Below are 19,086 nucleotides of genomic sequence, written 5' to 3' on the forward strand. Positions count from 1 at the left end.
ATTTAAGAAACCAGACTGATCTTTCAGTTAACCTCACCATTAATAACTGCAAAAATTGACAGAGAGTCTACTACTTAAAGCAAATTGGATTTGCATATATTGCAGGTTAATTTCTCTGAGATCTCTTCCCTTGCCTATGTTTTGCTTCCGATCCAGATGCTGTATCTGCGGCCGCCTCCCGGTTGCCTGGATACTCTGAATTTCCTCAAGGCAATTGCTAATCAATGTGCAGTTGCAGCTAGGTGAATCCCACAGACAGCAGCCAGATCTGCCATCTAAATGTAGAAATCTGCAGCAGAATGTGATCTGGGAGGAGAACAGACACAACACTGTAGCAGGAGCTCTGCTCCCAGGAATCAATTCATCCTGTACTAATCAGACACAAGCACTCTTGCTGGATTAGAAGAGCAGAGGCTCTTCTGCTAAAATTAAGGGTCAATTGGTTTGGTTCTTCTATACCGCAGACAAAAAGGGCTGCATCTCTGAAAAGAAAACAATTACATTAATAATTACATTTAAAGTCTTTCTGTCAAGGCCTTGCTTAATTTTGCTGCTTATCTCCAAGTCTGTCTCCCAAAATACCCATTTGCATCAGTACAGTAAGCTATGAACTGCTTTTTAAAAACATGAGCTGTTAATGGAGTCCTTGTTAACACAGACTGGTAGCTTTGAAGATCAGATCCATTCTCGTGGACGCAGGCTGCACAGAGGCTTTTTCTTGGGTTTTTTTATAATTGCAAAATTGTGCCTCACAGTAGGTGTCATTAAATTCAGAAGCGTGAGAACTCTTCTCAGTACTTTCCTGAGAGACAAATGCACTCCCAGCCCCAGGCCTAAATCTCTTCACACCAGAAAAGCAAGACAAATTCTCCTCCCCGGAAAAAGAGAATAGCTACAGCAAAGCCAACACCTTCAGATTAAAGTAACTGAAATACACAGTTTGGGACCACATTCTTCAACTGATGTTGTACCATTAGCATTAATGCTCAAGCTCGTGCTTGCCCTTGCACGCAGCCCCTCTGCCTTCTTTCACCTCTCCGCGTCGGCTCTGCTGCCCGCCCTGCCCTCACCTCAGCAGCCTCCGTGGTCTCATCTTCCCTCTCTGCAAGGTGAAACACCTACTTTCCTATCGATTCCACTTCAGACCCTTTTAGATTGTGTCTGTGTTCCCGTGCGTTTCTACCCATTCCAGAAACAGCACCTTGGATGGATGGAATCCTTTCAACTCTAATTGAATGGTGATGGACAAAAGTTTTTATTAATTGAATTCATGGTTATTTTACTTAAGGGTAGCTAATCGGTATATTTTTGTGAATCACATTTCAAATTCCAGGCCACATAAAAAACCTAAGGTTGTCTGTGAATTTACTGCCCATCAGGGGAATATTTAATAATTTTGCTATTTAATAGTTTTGCTATTTTGAAATAGAAGAAAAGTTTTCCGTTACCACGAGGTTTCTAAAATGTAAAATGGAAGTTCTCTTGGCTGGTAGCGTTGCTTTAATTCATAAGCTGCAGGACAGGGTAGAAGCTGCTGTTAGAGTGCTTTCATCGATTGTGATCCCCGCTTGAATTGGCAGAGGAAGAAGTGGTGTGATGATGAGAACTTGTCTTATCGTTGTGATTAACTGTTACCAAAGCCTAATTACTGTGCATGATACTAAAATATGTAAGCTGCTGACTCTTGGAGATAAGGAGATGAAAAGAAATCATCTCATTCCAAATAACTATTCTGGTTTTTTGTCATTATTATTGTTATTTTTGTGCACTCTCCTGAGTGGCGCTTTAGAGCGCGTGGATTAAGTCATGGTTTTGGCTGTAAAAGCTGCCATCAAACTTCGGTCGTGGTTAAATAAGCTTTAAGCACCAAGGGGCTGAACAAAGTAAGGGTTAGTGAAAGGTGATGACAAAGAATTCAGTACGAGCATCTGCTGAGGGAATGCATTGTTATTAGCTATTGAGTCGGTTGCTGTAGGCAGGATCCAAACGTGACTGAGGAGAGGGTCGGTTCCCTTAGGAATCGGACATGGGAAAGTGCCGCCTCTGCCACGCTGCCTGCTTCAGAACTGGCATTTCTGCAGAAATGGAGAGGTTTTCCCACTATCTTCACCAAGAAATCTCCTTTGCCTGGGAGGCAGGCTGCCCTTTGCCAGCTTTGGGGCACCACGTGAAGGGACACGGTCCTCAAGTTTTGCAGAACTTCACCTGAGCCGTTGGGCGAGCTGAGCCCCCGGGGAGTCCTGCCATAACTACTGTAGTGACTTTAGAAGATGTTTTGGGATCCTCTGGGATGACAGATGCTTGTGTATGCACATGTAACATGCTGTTAATAATTAGAGCTGATTGGTTATTCAGTACAAATTACACTGGCTATGAAGTTAGCCCCTTCTTTAGGCTTACAAGTGGCTCACAAAACACTGTTAAAGCATATTTTTAAATCTATGTTTTTTCATAAGCATTGACAGATTTAATTTGAACAAATAATGTTGAGTCTGAGTGTTGTAAAACTCTTGCTGGGCTGTTCACTGTCAGTTTTTAATGGTGTATGTTTGGATTTCTGAGTCACAGGGTAAATATTTCCTCTTTCAAATTTCTAGGATTAAACATGAGTTTTGATGATAATTTTAAGTGCCAGTTGCTTCCGAATGGTGTGTCTGCCCCCACGCCCGGGCCTGTGTGCCATGTCTTCAAAAAGAATTACTTAGAAAAGAGGAATAGGTCTGACTGCATCCAGCAAACATGAGGAAAAGAGAGTATTTCCATTTTCTCTCATTCTCCACGTCACCTGGAAACTGGGTTGGAGCTTCCTTTTGCAGCTCTTCATTGTGAGCTGGGTCGTTTGGCAAGCCTATGTCCTTGTGTGGATCTGAGGGAAGAGCTGTGATTTTTTTGAATATTGACTCAGGCTGAATCTGCCTCCTGTGGAGGAAAAAGAAAAGGTCAGCCTCAGTGCCTGCATTTCCCATATTCTGCAAAACAAAACCCATACGCTCACAGCCATGCTCAGTTTCAGATTAATATTTGCTCTTTTTATGTGTTCATATATACTTGTAGGCATCCTCTAAGACAGCACACTGTGTTGGTAGAAAATAATTATTCATTAATAGTAGTACCAAAAATAATGGCTGGTTTGAAAAGTGGCTAATGATTTTGGTGTCAGCAAATCTGAAATACTTTAGAGAAACTGCTTTTTCTGCTGAGGAACAGCTCTCTGTGGACTGTTCTGAACTCCAGCCTGCCTTGTTGCTAGAGGAACTGAAAAGGAACAAAGCTCAAATATATACTCATATATTCATCTGTAATTGGAGGAGGGATGGTAACATCTGTGTAATGTTCTTGTCCAGGAGAAATAAAAATCCCCACTAGCAACATCTGTATATCCCCTTCATTCACTTCGTTGCATCCATCGCAAAAAGATTTGGCCATTTACAACAGACATGAAATAAATTTCACACAAAGTAGTGATGTGCAGTGCCATAAATAAATCCTGTTCTCATGTATATGACACACACGTGGTGCTCCTGCTTAGCAGTTAACATCCTTAGAAAACACACATTTTGTCTGGAAAAAAAACCCCACAAAAACTAAAAAACAACCGAACAAACAAACAAACAAACCCTAAAACCCCAAAGTAGCGGCATTCTTTGGGAGAAGTGCTGAAGAGAATAGGATGGGAGGAGGGTTGATTATCCTTTTTCTGCCCACCGACCTTTGTATTCTCCCTTTGTACTCTCTCCCTCATTCCTCCTGGTTTTTTATAAAATAGTCCTGCAGTATGTAGAGCATAAGAATCATTTCTCTAGCAGAGACTGCAACCTGCTTGAGGAGCCTCCATCTCCATTAGACGCTCTTTCCAGAAGAAGTCATTTCCTTCTCCCTATAAATTATGCATCAATGTACATTTAAGATTCCGAAATGACGAACAGAAGATGAAAGCGTTGCGGAGTGTTGCTGCTCCTATGGAGCAGCATCCACGACGTTGTATACAGGCTCGAACACACCTTGTTAAGACAAACCTGCACGTGTTGCTGTCCTAGTACTCTGGCTGTAAAAGTGTGGAAATCGGAGCTCCTCCGACTCCCCCAGCCTCAGCTCTCCGAGACAGACTTTTTTTCCTCTTGGAAGGCCGTGAGGGGGAAAGATAGAAACGTGTGTCCAGAGTGGTCTTCCCAGACGGACTCTGCCAGCCTGAGCCAGGGTGATTCCTGGTCTGCCTTGCTCCTGATGTGTCCAGAGACCTTCCTGAGTCACAGGCTGAGATCTGCGAGCTCTGGGGCATGCACGATCCCAGTGGTCTTACCCTAAAGCTGACAGCGCACGCTGCTTCAGGGTTGTAAGGGACTTAAGATGCTCTAACGGGAAGGGCTATTCAGTCAGCTGAAGAGGAGTTGAGATAAACAACTCGGACTTCCAAACTGAAATAAGGATCTGTCATTGTGAACCTCAAGCGTGTGATGGCTGAGCAGTATGAACTGGGTTGGACGAGTGGAAGTACTGCATACAGCAGTGGGGCAGGTCCACGCAGACCTGCTTGGCTAACTTTAGACTCGGTATCATATCTCAGAATGATGTTGTTGGCTTCTGCCAATACACATGCGGATGTATAAAAATAAATTTACAAAATCTTTTTTAGCACAGATGAGGTTTTAAAGTGCCTTTGCACAATCTGCCCTTGGTGTGTGGTTTCCATCTAGTGTAACAGGGATAAGAAAGGGGCACGTACACTTTCTGGGGAATGGATATTAAGTAAATAACATAATTATGTACTGAAAAATTGAAAAATAATGCTTTCAGGTTATACATAGCCTATGGAGATAGATGAAGAATGTAGTAAAATGTACATATATATTTTAGAGAAGAATTTTGTACTGCTGCCACAGTTGAAACTGTATGGGAGGGCATCCTTTATATTTTGTCATGCTAGAGAGCACAGGGAGAATTTTTAAGTCTACCCTTGGCATCTGAAGGTGGCAAATAAAAATTAATTCCTGAAAGGGAAAATTTGGGGAGTTTTATGTAAAACTGTTGTATATCACAGTTCATTGTGTAAAGTAAAAAAAAGCACCTTGCAATAGATCTAAATTCCTATAATGCCCAGTGCTGTGGGAACCGATTCCAGACCTGAGGTTCCTGTGGAGCGTTTTGGGGCAAATGAAGTACTACTGTGGTGCTTGAGGTGAAGTGAAACAAGAACAGTGAAATACCTCCCTGCGGTTCTGGCGTCAGCGAACCTGCACTTACACTGTGTTACTTCCATGATCACTTAAAATGACAGTGAAGCATCCCAAGTGCTTTGCACTGTTTGTGTCACATCTGGTGATGGCTGCCGCGAGCTGTGCGTTTGCATAACCGTGGGTACGTCTTTGTCCCTTCAAGTTTTGCTTTAAGGTCTGGTTGTTCACTTCTACCCAAGCTGACTCAACTGCTGAGTTTCCTCTTTGAAGAAAGCGGTGCCACGTGGTACCTTTCCTTTTCTCTCCTTTGGCAAAGTTTTCTTTTAGAGAGAGAATACTTTTTGCTTTTTAAATGCAACATCCACCCTAAAAGAACCTGTGTATTAAAGCAAGCCATCGAGCCTTTCATCACTTCTCTGGGTGATAGCAGTCATGAATTTTTTATTTTCTGCAGGGCTCACTCCAGAGCTGCCACAGCACTGTGTGGGTGCACACATGTAAAAAGGCTACTAATTGAAATTCAGATGTAACGAGATGAAGTTTTGCTATTCACCATGACTGCCTTTTGTTTTAGCCCTTGTACGCTCAGTGCACCTAAACAATGCAACCATTGCTTCTCCTTTCTGATTCAATGAGAATAACTTAAAAGGCAAGGAACATTTCCGTGTCTGCTCTAGAGATGAAATATCCCCCCCCAAAATGGGAATAGCGTGTGTTAGTTTATTTATTTACTTACTTACTTGCGGGGAGAGACAGAGATTTTAATGGCACTGAAGAGAAAATAAAATAGGAATCTTGCTATAAACGGCTCTCTTTTGAAGATGCAAATGTGTTTCTATTGCCTAGGTAACTATTATGGAACGCCCAAGCCTCCCAGCCAGCCCTTCAGTGGGAAAGTGACTTCCACCGATGCTTTGCAAAACCTGCAGCCTGGCTCCAAGCAGTCGACTCCAAAGCGAACCAAGTCTTACAATGATATGCAAAATGCTGGCATAGTGCATACAGAGAATGAGGAAGAGGATGATGTACCTGAAATGAGCAGTAGCTTCACAGGTAAAATGAAAATATTGCAGTCCATTAGTTACGATACATGCGGAAGATTTTTGGAGGGGGATTTTTTTGTTTTTTTTTTTTAATGGGTTTCCTGAAAAGCTGTCGATCCCAGACAGAACTGACCAACAGCACCGGGATGGCAGGTGTCTGAGTGTGGACGATCACATGCACAGTTGTGTCTTCTAAAAAGGCCTTGTGGGATTAAGCTTGATGAGAAAAAAATGGGGAAAATCTCAAATCCATTAGTTGCAGAAAGCTCAAGGAAGAGTTGAGCTATGATTGACAGTTCCAGTCATTATAAACAGTATGAAATGGCTCAACAGGATACATTTGAAATTAATTACTGCTCCTTCCAAAATACGTTTTTGTCCTTTCCTCTTCCTTGCATCTAGAGATACCTGTAACATACAACTACTAGGTCCTCTTCTCCGAGGTACCTTCCAGCAAACCAAGGGCTGCTTGCTGCAGGAGTGAGGTCTGAAGCATGGGTGCGAGCTTTATATTTTTATGAAGGCCTTGTGTCCTGCTGAATGGAGATCTCAGTCCCACCATGGCTACCTTCGAGGATTGGCTGAAAGTTCACTGGAGACTTTTGCAATCTAAAGTCAAGTGCTGTGCAGGAAAAATCAGGGCAAAATACTATTGGGGATCAGTTGAGTTTCCACAGAAATGCACTAGAGGTTTGTGAAGCTCTGAGGGGCAAGAGCTCTTCCCCATGTCTGCAATCCTAGTATCTGATAGTGCTTAGAGCATTACTTTCTCAGCTCAAACACTGAATTAATCTTCCTAGCTCCCTTTGAGGTAGATGCTTAGCAAGCAGCATTATCCACACCTTCAAGCTTTCACAGCTGCTTGCTGTGGGTGCTCACCATCACTGGTGCTTGGTCCTTTGTCATCTGATCACTTCCTACCAATTTTCCTTCCCAGCTTCTGGTGAGTTGTAGGAGCTGTCATGCCAGTTCGTACCTGCCAAAGTCCCAGCTCTAACATCTGTATAGACCTCTAAAAGGATTTAGGCTAAGATTTAGTTTTGACCCTCTCTGCGCCAAACTGTCAAATGGCTTTGAACGGTTGCGTTCTGTTATGTCTGTTATGTCTTTCTAACCTGAATCACTCCTGGGTGGCCTAATCCCTCCCAGGCTGGACTTTCTGTCTCTACCAGCTCCTTTACAAAGTTTTGCAAAGTAGTTGCTCACATGTTGTGATATGGCAGTGACCTCAGCCCTTGTCACAGTATCTGATTTTGGGAGGAAGCTGGTGGGAGATGCTGTCTGACCTCCTTGCTGCCTGTCTCAGTTTGGTGCCCCTGAACTGACTAGCATCATTTCTCTTCCTTGTTTTCTTAAACAAGATGAAATACTGGAAGGCGCAAGCTCATTTGTCACAACATTATCACCCTGGCCCCTTGCCTCCATTAAATGGGCACAGAATCAAGAAAAGAATTATTTCTCATAAACCAAAGAGATTCCTTATGCTTATTTCACACGTAAGTGTGCTAGCCATATTAAAATGCTCCTGCTTCCTTAGAAGACTTCTCGGTGACTTTCATTTTCCAGACTTTGGCATGTTTACACTCGCAGTCTTAAGCTGGCGATGATTCATTCATGCTTCTTTATCTTGTCAGCTTCTACCTAAAAATATCGAACGCCAGGAAGGCTAGAAAGCAGGCAGCTGAGGGTACTGGTATAGTCTAGATCTTTTTCTTCCCTCTTCTCATAGTTTATTATTTTCAGTATCTTGCCTTTTCATAAAGGCAGCACACAGACTAGAAATAGCACAGGAGCTGCAGGTAAACAGCTTCCCCAAAAAACAAGGCTGTGGGCTGTGAGTTGAGGATGTGTGTGGTCTCCAATCTGGAGAGCGGAGGTGCGGTCTTGGCTGTGAAGCCCTTTCAGTCCCGCCGCCTGGGGAGATGGTGGAGTGTGACACTGATCTCTGTCTTCTCCTCGGTGTGTTGCCTGCCACGTACTGGAGATTCAGTGGTCTCAGGTGATTTGGAAGTACTGCCACCAATTTTCAACACCTTCAAGAACCAAACAGAGAAAATCGCTTTGGTAGACACAGGTGTAATTTTGGAGTTTGTCTGTTGTTGCCAAAACCTGAAGGAGTTAGGGGCGCAGACCTGGTTTGTGGAGAGCATTTACTGTGATTGGGGATGGAGGGAACAAGCAGCAGTGTTTCATGGATACAGCTCAAAACTGCATGGATATAAGCATCAGACATGTTTCCTTAGAGGGAAGAGGGCCAGATATATCATAAAATACTCATAAGTGACTTTGGAAGGATGCAGTGATGAACCGTGGAATAGATCTCCTGAGACAGTTAGAACAGGCACTAGTGGGCAGCACCATGCGGGCACATGGTGTAATGCTGACATTTAATTTTTAATTTTAAAAAATGCACTGCTCTAAAGATGTTCACCATTAGCTTGTTGACTTGGAGCTTCTGGCTACCTTCTGCACTTGTAAAAATCTCCCCCTTTTGATCATACTTCAAATGGGAAATTTTATTCTCCTAATCCCTGTCCCACCATTGGCACTACGGGAGTGAACCTGTAAGCCTGCTCAGAAGCCCATTGAACTCACCTACATCAGTGAGCCCTGGCCTCAAGACAGCTTGGAAGACTTTGGTACCTCAGCAGGGCCTATTAAAGCAAACGCACTAGCTGATCACAACTTCTGATTTGTGCTGGCGAGGCTCTGGCTGGCAGAGTGTGTGTGGGCAAAGCAAGCTCGTCCCTGCTGGCAAAAAGACTGCAGAGTCTCTGCCCTTGGTTCATCTGTTGGTATGCCTTGCAAATTAAACAGCAAGGGGAGGGAAACTGTAAGGATAAACCCAGCGAAGCAAATGGGAGGAGAAAAAACCAGATTTTCAATTTTATTTGTGCTTGTTTATTCTACAGCAGAGTCTGGTGACCAAGACGAGCATAATACGCGTATCATAAGAGAGACAGCCCCACCGTCCACGATTGATAGCCACAGCAACGTTCCCACCACGGAACCATCTCAGAACCTCCCTCAATACCTACCTCCTTCTGCCGAGGATAACCTAGGTCCTCTGCCGGAAAACTGGGAGATGGCCTACACCGAGAATGGAGAAGTCTATTTTATAGAGTAAAGCACATTTTTGTTGTTCTGATTCCATCTCTCTCCCTCTCTCTCTGGGCATAAGTAAACCTCCATGGATTCATTTTGTGTGTGTATGTGTGTGTATTAAATATTTAGTGTATACAGTTGCAGAGCTGTAAGTTCTTTACTGCTTCTGAAGGGGTTTTGCATTTCCTGATTGGATTAACGTTCAAATTACTCCTAAGTTCAAAGGCAGAGGGAATTGCTTGTTTCATGAGGGTGGTTACAAAAGCAACACACACATAAAATATGGGCCAGTTGTTTTCATGGGTGGAATGAAAGCTCCTAATTGAAAGGGCTGAGACTTCATTTCTGGAGCCTGCCTTTGTGCATAATGCAGCAGAGAGAATTCCTCCGGTCATGTGCTCAGGCCGTAGCAGAGCCAGGGAATGGGCTTCGTGTGTTGTCCTCTCGTCTCAGAGCAAATGGGCCAAACGTGTTAACAGGCTCCAGTGGTTTGCAGAAGGCATAGCTCAGCGCAGAGTAGGCACAGTAATTTTGGAAAAGCAAGAAGTACCTTGTGCTCTGCAGACTTTGCCTAAGAGCTGAGTGCTGTCAGCAGTTTTATGATGATATCGATTTTTTCATGCTATAAATAATAGTCTCTAATTATACTTGTCTAGATTTATTGAGATAGGAGTAACTTATAAAATGGAACCTGTTACTGGAAGAGATTTCTCGCACAGAGTTTAGCTAGGCATTAAAATTCAATTAGCTTTTGAAACTCAAGCCCTTAGCTGCCCAAGTAGAGGAAGGGGGTGAGGAATTGATTTTGGATTTGATGGTCTGTTTAATGTGGTCTTGAAAACTGAGATCCTCTGCCTGTGCACCAGAAGCCGGTGGCCAGTTAGTACAGAAGAACCTCCTCTGCTAATGCCCCGTCTGGTACTCCAGAGAATTATGCTGGATTAGGGCAGTGAGGGGAGCAGTCCTGCTCCGTCATCGGGAGAGGGGACTTTTGGACAGGGCCAGGGAAAGGTTCATCAGGGCAGGTTTTCCCTTGGCTGCAATATCAGGGGGACACATCAGAGAAGAGTGCCAGAACATCTGAGAGCTGGGAGGACTGAGCGCGCTGCAGCAGCTCACCACCAGCTGGGAGAGGGCTGCTGTGAAAAAGGCCATTTTCCAGGGCGCTCTCAATTACCTGAGGAGGCTTCACCAACCCCCTAGTGTAAGCCAAAGTCTAGAAGGCACAATGCAAATTCTCGTCAGCTGCATAACAGACGAAATGAAATGTGTTCATTATCCTGAACACTCTATTCTGCCCCTCATTATGTCCTCAGGGTGCCTCATTCTTTGACGTACTTTCTGGCTTTAATGTATGTAACACAGCCTGAGTAATAGCCCATCCAACCTGCCATTTTCCTCTCTGGAGGAGGACAGATGATGAGCATTAAATGCTGCCCAAGCAGCTGGTCGCTCCCTTTTTTGTCACCATGTGGGCCCCTGCTGTCCTTCCTTATAGGTGCTTCAGCAAGGGGTTCTGCTGCTGCTACTTGTTTCCCCAAAACCCATCCCCATCGCTGCTATGTCCTCTATGCGCACGTGTTCTCTTAGCAACGCGGGACTCTAGCACCTTAATTTGTGAGACCTTTTGCAGGACAATCGTATACGTGGTGGAAAAATGTAGCCTGCATACACAGCTGGCTGGCTGACATGAAAATCTGGTATCACACCAACCGCTGCCTTCCCTGCAGCGCGGACGGACCCTTCTGAGGCTGCGTGCGCGTAGCGGGCGATTTTGTGCGAGAACGTGTTCGTGTGGATGCAGCACTGAATGACTGCTGTTCTATTAATTCTGAGGACACCCTGAGCCTAGAAACAATTTAGTTTGATTTGCAGCAAATTAAGAGAGCAAGCTAATGAGCTGTGTGGACCCAAGCTGTACCGTCATCTACAGCGCTTTGGGTAACCAAGGCAGGGTGCTGAAGGGAACAGCATGGGAACATCTGAGCTGCTCGCACAGAACCAGCACAGGTCCAGTGGGGCCAGAGCTGCGTGTTGGATAACTGATCCTGATGGCTTGTAGCTGAAGCAATTTGGCTCTTGAGATATGTTTTTCTGGTGCTTTAATTGGGATTTTCATTACCCGAAGTATCCCAGTCCCTCATTACCCTGCATGTTGCATCTGTGCATGTTACAGGTCTAACACAATCCTGTCCCTCCGAGTGTACAGGCTGAAAGATGTTCAGCTAAATTTTCTCTGCCTCAGCAAAGGACGCTGTTCTGAGCCTTTGGTTAGAGAGACAAAGTTGCAAGAAATATGCAAATATTTCATTGCTCTCCTCCCACAGCCTTCCTTCTCAGCTAGAGTACAGACTTTCTTATTTATAAGTTGGCAGAACCCCCCTGCTTCATTGCTGTTGATTTGCCTGACTTGGTGAATTTCTGCCATTCAGTTTTCTAGCTGGTGATTAATTGCTCTGAAGCATACAAAAGGATTAAACGCATTTGCTCATCCTGCCTTGGGAGGGCTGGGTAGCAGCACGTGTAAAACGAGGACCTTTTACTTACACGCTGGAACGCTAGGAGCAGGGCAGTTCCCTGCTCTTGCGGTAAAAAATATGAGTTTGCTGTCCAGTTCTTAGTTCCTTGGGGATCATAGCCCTCATGGCAGCATTTCCAGCTTCATGAGCCTGTTGTGAGGCTAAGGTTAAGTTTGTAAACCTCTCTGAGACCTTGAAGGAGAAGTAAATAGTATTGCTGTGGTATTGAAACTTAAAACTGTTAAGCAGTGTTAAAGGCTAAGCTAGATAAATGGTACCTCAGGGACTGGAGGGCTGTCTTTGCAGGTTATGTCTAAGATGACATCAGGTTGTAGAAGAGGCATTATATTACAAGATTGTCTCCGCATGCAAATGAAATGACGGGAGAAAATAATTTCTAGAAAAATGTATTTTAAGCCTGTTTACTATGCAGCGTTCACCGCTGGGACTGGCATCGCGATACTGTCAGGGGACTTGTAGAAAGGAAGAGTTGAAAGTAAAGCTGTTCAACTTCCATCAAAGGCTTTGACAGAACATTTTTGTTTGTGTAATTAAAAAGTTTTCACTGGAAATTTTGTTTGTGACTAATGCTTGGGTCAAATCTAGACAAATATCAAAGGTCTTTTGCAGGAACAAAAGTCACTGCATGGTTTAGGGAGGAGGGGAAACTTCTGTCTTTTCGTCAGGAGGCAAACGGCTCCGAAATAGCTCCTGGGATTAAGAAACAAAGCACCATAGACAACAGTTTGGAAATTAATAAAATAATATTGCAGTTTTCACATGCATCCTTCCAGTCAGCAATGCTGGTTTTTATATTATCACTTTTCATCTTTGTGGTTTCAATGCCAAAGATTCTTGTGATTTGGTCGGCTAGTTTGCAAAACATGAAATTGTCACGCCATTTCTTTGGAAGCAAAAATATGCCTTCAGGTCTGTTGAATAATAAAGAGCATATATACTTTTATGTCACTGATACTTCAGCTCTGCTTTATTAACAAAGGTTATATTTCCATTTTTGGTTTCCAGCCATAACACAAAAACAACATCTTGGCTAGATCCACGGTGCCTGAACAAACAGCAGAAGCCTCTAGAGGAATGTGAAGATGATGGTAAGAGACTGAAAATAGTGAAGTAGTAATGTGTTTGGTCCATTTCTAGGAGGCTTTCTTCTTTTTCTTTTCCCCTTTCTGATAACCTGTGTTCTGAAATACTTAAAAAAAAGAAAAGTAAGTTAGTAAGTGCATAGAGACAATACCCATTATGTTGTTGTAAAGTCCCTGTCTGTGTATGTGAGGTGGCCATTGAGATGGCAGATCATTTAATAAAAATCAACGAGGTGCTAGAATTGAGACGCCTCTGTTTTTGCAAAGGCATTTGAATAGTCGCTGATGCTGAACCAGACGCAAAGCTTTCTAACAAGTTGGCTCCTTGGATTGCTGTGTAGGAGGAGAGCGACTGAGTCTCTGTGTGCTCTGTTGTGTTACGCTTCAACCACCTGCTTTACATGAATTGAAAGAGTTATGTTGTTATTTCCTTGTTTGAGCAGAAATAACTCAATTGCTTCACTTCTACTGTTCAATTTTGACAGTCCATTTAGTGTTATGATTGCTGAAAACAAATTCCATTTGAAAGTGTAGATTTTTTGCCACTGAAAATTTACACTGATGTAATTTTGTATTCCTTGAGATGTTGTTGGAAATGCAAGCCACTGTCCAATTTAGAGCAGCCAAATGCAGGACTGTTAGAGGATGTTCTTTCCCTGCATCCTTTAGGAGGCGCTGGAAGAAACAGGGAATAGTGATGAAAATAACTTCTATGTTTGGGAAAACCTGTGTGGAAATTTTGGTCTACTGACCAGGAAGGGTGATGGTATTCTAATGCATAATTTTGGCTAGCACAGTACTATGATGGTAGACATATCTTAAAAATGGAAGGGTTTACTTTGTCGGTGTTGCTGCCGTCCTTGTAAAATTAGTTTTCGTAAGATGATTAGCCTCCTACTGGTGTATGTCAGCTCAGGAAAAATTATGATTTTATTTCAGAAAAGAATCAACTCACTTAATCCCTTCTTACTGGTAGGTTCAAATCTGGCCTCCGGAACTGCTCTTACTATTTTTGCACATGTAGTTTTCAACCTCTGCTTCCTTTCACACGTGAGCTTTTGCAGGATGTAAGAATTTGCCTGCGTGGCCTTCGCTGCCATGATGAAGCAGGTCACCAACTTGTTAGCGCACAGGGCGCGCAGACCGCGAGGACGTGCAAAGCCCAGGCAGAAAACCGAGCGCACCGAGCCGACGCCTGCTTGCGATCCTTAGCAACTGGCGGCGTCTCTCAAGGAGCGAGCAGAGGGAGCTGGATTAATGAAGGCTTTGCTCTGCCCCCAAAACTGGATATGTCAGCGGGTAATCGCAAATGGACCAAAATTAAATAATAGCGTATGCAGGCAAAGCTCCCTCCTCCTCGCAGTTAAGCGTTGCTGGCAATTTAAAGAGGAGTTTGCCAAGTCTCGGCGCAAGCTTTCCTCTTTCGGAGGGTAGATTTCCCTGAAGCACAACTTCTGTCCTGGCTTTCTTTTCCAGCAAGACTCCCACTACGTCGATAGCCCTGGTGATAGCAACAAGCGGCACGTGCCGCTGTGGGTCAGCGCGCCCCGCGCTGTGCTCTGAGCCAGAGCAAGGAGCAGTCGGTAGGATGAGTCAACAGCGGGTGGCCGAGCTCCTCTGTTAAATGGTTTTAAGTCTCCTTGCAGAAGGGAAGGTCTTTAAAACCACTTGACTTCTTAGCAATTATAAAACAAGCTTTGGGATAGTTTATTTAATTGGGATTAGAAACATACAGCTGGGTAATGTTTTGTATTTAATTAAGTTCATAATTTTGCAGAGTGGTGGCATTTTTTGTTTATCGGGTCCTTAAAATTAGCAAATTTCATCTTCCCACACACCCCTTCACGTCATTCACCGAGTCGCTCATTAACGAATATTTTTAACATTCAGAAGTTAAACCAGTTGCTTCCTAGGTACTGTTGTGCTTGGCTGCTCTGATCTTGCTTTGCACGGAAGAATAATTCTATTTCAGAAAACAATGTGAGCACAAAGAAGAGAGAAAGTTGTTTTTACTGCATCGTAGAAGTTGGTCATTTTTTGGGCAGGGTCACTGTTGGGACTATTTCCACTGAAGGCAGCGGGACTCTTCCTCCATTTTGGTTGTGGGGGGGTGTGTGCGTGAGTTTTCAGGCTTGATCCCATCCTGTTTGTGGTTTTTATAAATGTTAGATGTCGTTTCAGATTTGTTTGGGTGAAGTTGCCTTGTGTTTTTTCTTCGTCAGGATATATGTCCCTAACAAGCTTTTGGTCGTTTCCTGTTGTTTAGGCTATCAAAGGAAATTGTGATTCATATTTCACGCTAATGGTCCTAAACAACTGCTTTGGTAGAATATATTGCAAACAGATCACGGAAGTGTTTTTTTAGGCGTCCAAATTTTCAAAAGCAATGCTGTGACACTACATCTTCTGTTTGCTTCTGTCATTCATTTATGTGGCTTATACTTTGCTGTATTAGGTCCAAGATTGTTTTTACCATCTTTGTTCTGGTTTTGTCATCATCTTTCATTTTCAGACCGCATTAGTATTATTTATAGGCTAAGCAATACTTTAATCATCTGTGTCACTGTTAACTTATGAATATGGAGCAGATAATGATAAATGGAGCAACAGTGAATATTGATGGCTTTGTGTGTTTGAAAAATTATGTGATCTTTGTCCCGGGTGCCCCGCCAAAACTGGTGCATTCCTGTACATGCCGCACCAGTGCATCTGGACTTTGATGTGGGCCTGCAACTCCAGTTAAACAAGGCGCTTCATGTCTATCTTAAATCATATGAGCAGTTACAGTGAAGTCAATTGGACCTTGTGCGCACATAAATTTAGGTACTTTCTTGAAAACCTTGCTACATTAGTTCTTATTTAGATGCAAGGTTTTCCTCTCAGATTTCTTCACTGGTTGGTATTCAGGTCTGGCGTCCACAGAACGGATTGCGGAGGCTGGACTTACAGATCTGAGGGAGAAGCTTGGCTACAGTGAGAACACCACAAATGTATTACTTTGTCATATCAAACTGTGGCATGGAAGGTAGTCAATTGATACAGATATTTTATGAGTGCAAGAACCAGTTATTTTATTATCTACATCAGATCCATCAATATTCTGATCACTAAGTGTGATAAATGGAAAGCTTGGGCTCGGTCTGTAGAACGTTAGTGCCAGTTCTGCTGTTTGCTGTAGGGAATTTCTTGCTTGGTGCTGGTATCTGAAATTTTCTTTTAATTTTTTCTGTCTCATTTACTGCTCTTCCCTTGGAGAAGAAGGGGTACACACGGAGGAACTGGACAGTGAACTAGGTAAATCATCCATCTCTCGTTTTGATGTTTGACTTCAACTGCACTGTTTTAAGCCTTTAATTACTTACTTTCTCCTTTGTATCATTTTGCATTTTTCTGTTTTTTTAATTTCAACAAGCCTAATTTATCAGCAAAACTTCCCTAGCACACAAAGCATTAATCTTCCCCTAGCGTCAGATCTACAGTGGTTTTCTTACTGATTCAGTTTGAAGCTGCAGAGCCTTGATCTTGCAAGGTTTATTCAAAGTTGCTTCCTCCTGGACCCTGCAGAAGTCAGGGGCTTTTCCATTGGCATCACTGGCTCCAGGAAAAAGCTTATAGATGGCAGAGTTGAAATCAAGTAGCTAATGATGGGTTTTCATTGGGAAAATGACGCTTCCCAGATAAGAGAAGCAAAGTGTGATTTAGAACGTCTAAGTATTACATAGGATGCTTCTGCTGAGCTTGAGAATGAAACAGCTGAAAATTTTGCCTCAGTAGGTGATTTTATAAACAGATGATTTTCAATGATGTGGTACACTTTTATTTGCTGCATCTTTTTGTGAAGAATGCTGTCTTGATATCTCAGCGGTGCTCATTCTGTTTATACTGATGATGGAGGAAGCTGTTATTTCTGTTCCGCTATGCTCTAGTGCACTTGGAAAGCTGAAAGGCATAAAAGGTTGCATAGGATTTTATTTCCACTATGTCTATTATTGCTTTTAGAGAGGACTGTATTTACAGCTTATAGTTCTGCATACTGGAGGGTTGTATTACCAGAGAATTAACCTCTGGTGTCTGTAATGACTTGCAAGTAAGTGTATTCTGCTTCCCGCTTCTGTGTGACTGACACGGCATCAGCAGCTATCGAGTGGACTTCCACACTACTCCAGGAGCTGTTCTTCTGGATAATATGCCTGGAATAATGTTGGAGGCCTAACTTCTTTTAGTGCAAGAAGTTGAAAGAAATCCCAATTTAAAGCAGCATGTAATCACTTTAGTAGCTCGTTAGTATTCTGCACAGCTCATGCAAATGATCAGCAGCAGACCAAGGAACAGCAGACGTAGGTGGATGCATACGAACAACCTGCAAAGATTTCTCATGAAGGTCTTCGGTATCACAAAAGGTGACTTAAAAGAAGAGAGAGGTTAAAAAAAAAGCAAGTTTAGAGGCAATAATGAAGTGGAAATGTTCCCTTCTTTCAGTCTAGTATCAGGATCAAGTGCAAGAGAAGAGCTGAAAAAATAGATGCAGGGAAACTCGTTCAAACCCCAGTTTTGCAGGCACTTACATACGCAAGTGTTTTGCTGGAACATCATGAGATGTTCCCTTTGTTTTAATGCAGATAAGCTTTATTGAGCTCACAGCCCTTCGATGTACTGTTGAGATTTGCAAATGTTGCAGTGTGAAGACAGATATTTTCAAATGGCTCAGCTGGTTACAGCAACTTTAGGGAGGGGGCATGAAAACATATGGCCTATTCACTAACCGTATTTGTTGTTGATATAAACTGGTTGGTATTAGATATTTAGCTCCTTAGCTTATCAACAGTTTGTGTTCTAAATATAAGAAAATTAAAACTTGAAGCATTTGCACAACTTCTTGTTTTCCAAAGAGGTGGGTTGAATATGAAGTAATAGGTCACCTTTTTTTAACGGAAGGTTGTAGAAAAGGACACAATAATTTAATCTTTGGAGTAGAATTTGACGTTTGCTTGGGCAGGTCCTCCTGGCTTCACAGGGAGCAGTAAGAGCTGAGTATACTGAGGTTATCTCCGGGCCTGTATAGTGATGCCTGAGTGCAACTAAAATACCTGGTGGTTGGAGAAGTTCTTTTTTAGGAATCCATCCATCCTCTCTGTACGGTTGGATACTAAACAAGAGCATCTAAGTAGGAATCTATGTATTTACCCCAGGCTTAAAAGTGTAAAATTTGATACTTGTCCATTGAATTTAGCTGCTGACAAATGCTTCGAGACTGCAGTGCTTCGTGGATGTACCAAAATTAAACCCACATGGCTCACTCAGGCTCCTAATGATGCAAAATGTTTTTGGAAATCTCCTATTTGTGATGAAATCTAATGCTCTAGGTCATCTTCAGTTTGGCAGGAGAAGGGAGATGAATAATTTAAAGCTGCTAAGAAGCCAGCATGGCTGTGGAGTATATTGCCTTTTGCTTTAGAGAGATTTCAGAAGATTTTAGAAGTTGGAAAGTGCATCTATGTAATCAACAAGTAACGTGTTGAAAACTGGAGTTTTGTGTATTGTTACTTCTGAAAACATAGACATGTGTTCCTTAAGTGGAAAGCTGCAGAGATGGACAACTGGAAAGATTTTGGCACAACACCATTTTTGGGGTTAGGAAAGCACTGGGTTTTGGCCCTTCCATGAAAATTCTTTAGAAGAAAAGAGTAAAAATAAAATCTAATACCAAAATTTCTTGTGAACAAAAGCAAAACATTCCTGTTAACATTCTGTTAAAAACCATAAACACTTAGTAGTCCAAAGTGGATAAAAGATATTTAGCAGGAAAAATGTGGAAAACTCATTTTAAGGCATTTGTGCATTCCTTCTCCCTTCCCCATTCATTTTTTTTCTTCACCCTGGCTTGGTCACTTTACCATTCTTCTTTCACCGTAGTGCAAAGAATGAAATGGCTACCACAACGTGTGATTTTCCTGGTTGTATGCTAGCTCTTAATTTAATTGCACTGAAACTCTTTAAGCCAGTCCCGCAGTGTTTTCCCCATATGGGACTCCTTTGCAAACCTGAGAGTTCCCTTTGCGAAAAGACTTTCAAGATATTTGGCCTTTAGCTTTCTAACTTTTTTTCACGTGCACTTGCACTCTAGAGGAATATGTGTTTCTGA

The 19,086-nt window shown here is 42.8% G+C and overlaps 1 protein-coding gene across 1 annotated transcript in view; it reads left to right on the top strand.

Moving 5' to 3' along the window:
* Nucleotides 1–19,086, top strand: part of MAGI1 (membrane associated guanylate kinase, WW and PDZ domain containing 1) — a 362,851-nt gene that overhangs the window by 280,483 nt on the left and 63,282 nt on the right. Inside the window, exons 4-7 of the mRNA XM_082004576.1 lie at nucleotides 6,021–6,227; nucleotides 9,130–9,340; nucleotides 12,868–12,950; nucleotides 16,203–16,238. Of these exons, the coding sequence (XP_081860702.1) occupies nucleotides 6,021–6,227; nucleotides 9,130–9,340; nucleotides 12,868–12,950; nucleotides 16,203–16,238 (537 nt within the window). The remainder of the gene's footprint in view (nucleotides 1–6,020; nucleotides 6,228–9,129; nucleotides 9,341–12,867; nucleotides 12,951–16,202; nucleotides 16,239–19,086) is intronic.

This window comes from Phaethon aethereus, assembly GCF_964289735.1.
Source record: "Phaethon aethereus genome assembly, chromosome: 11".
Lineage (NCBI taxonomy): Eukaryota > Metazoa > Chordata > Aves > Phaethontiformes > Phaethontidae > Phaethon > Phaethon aethereus.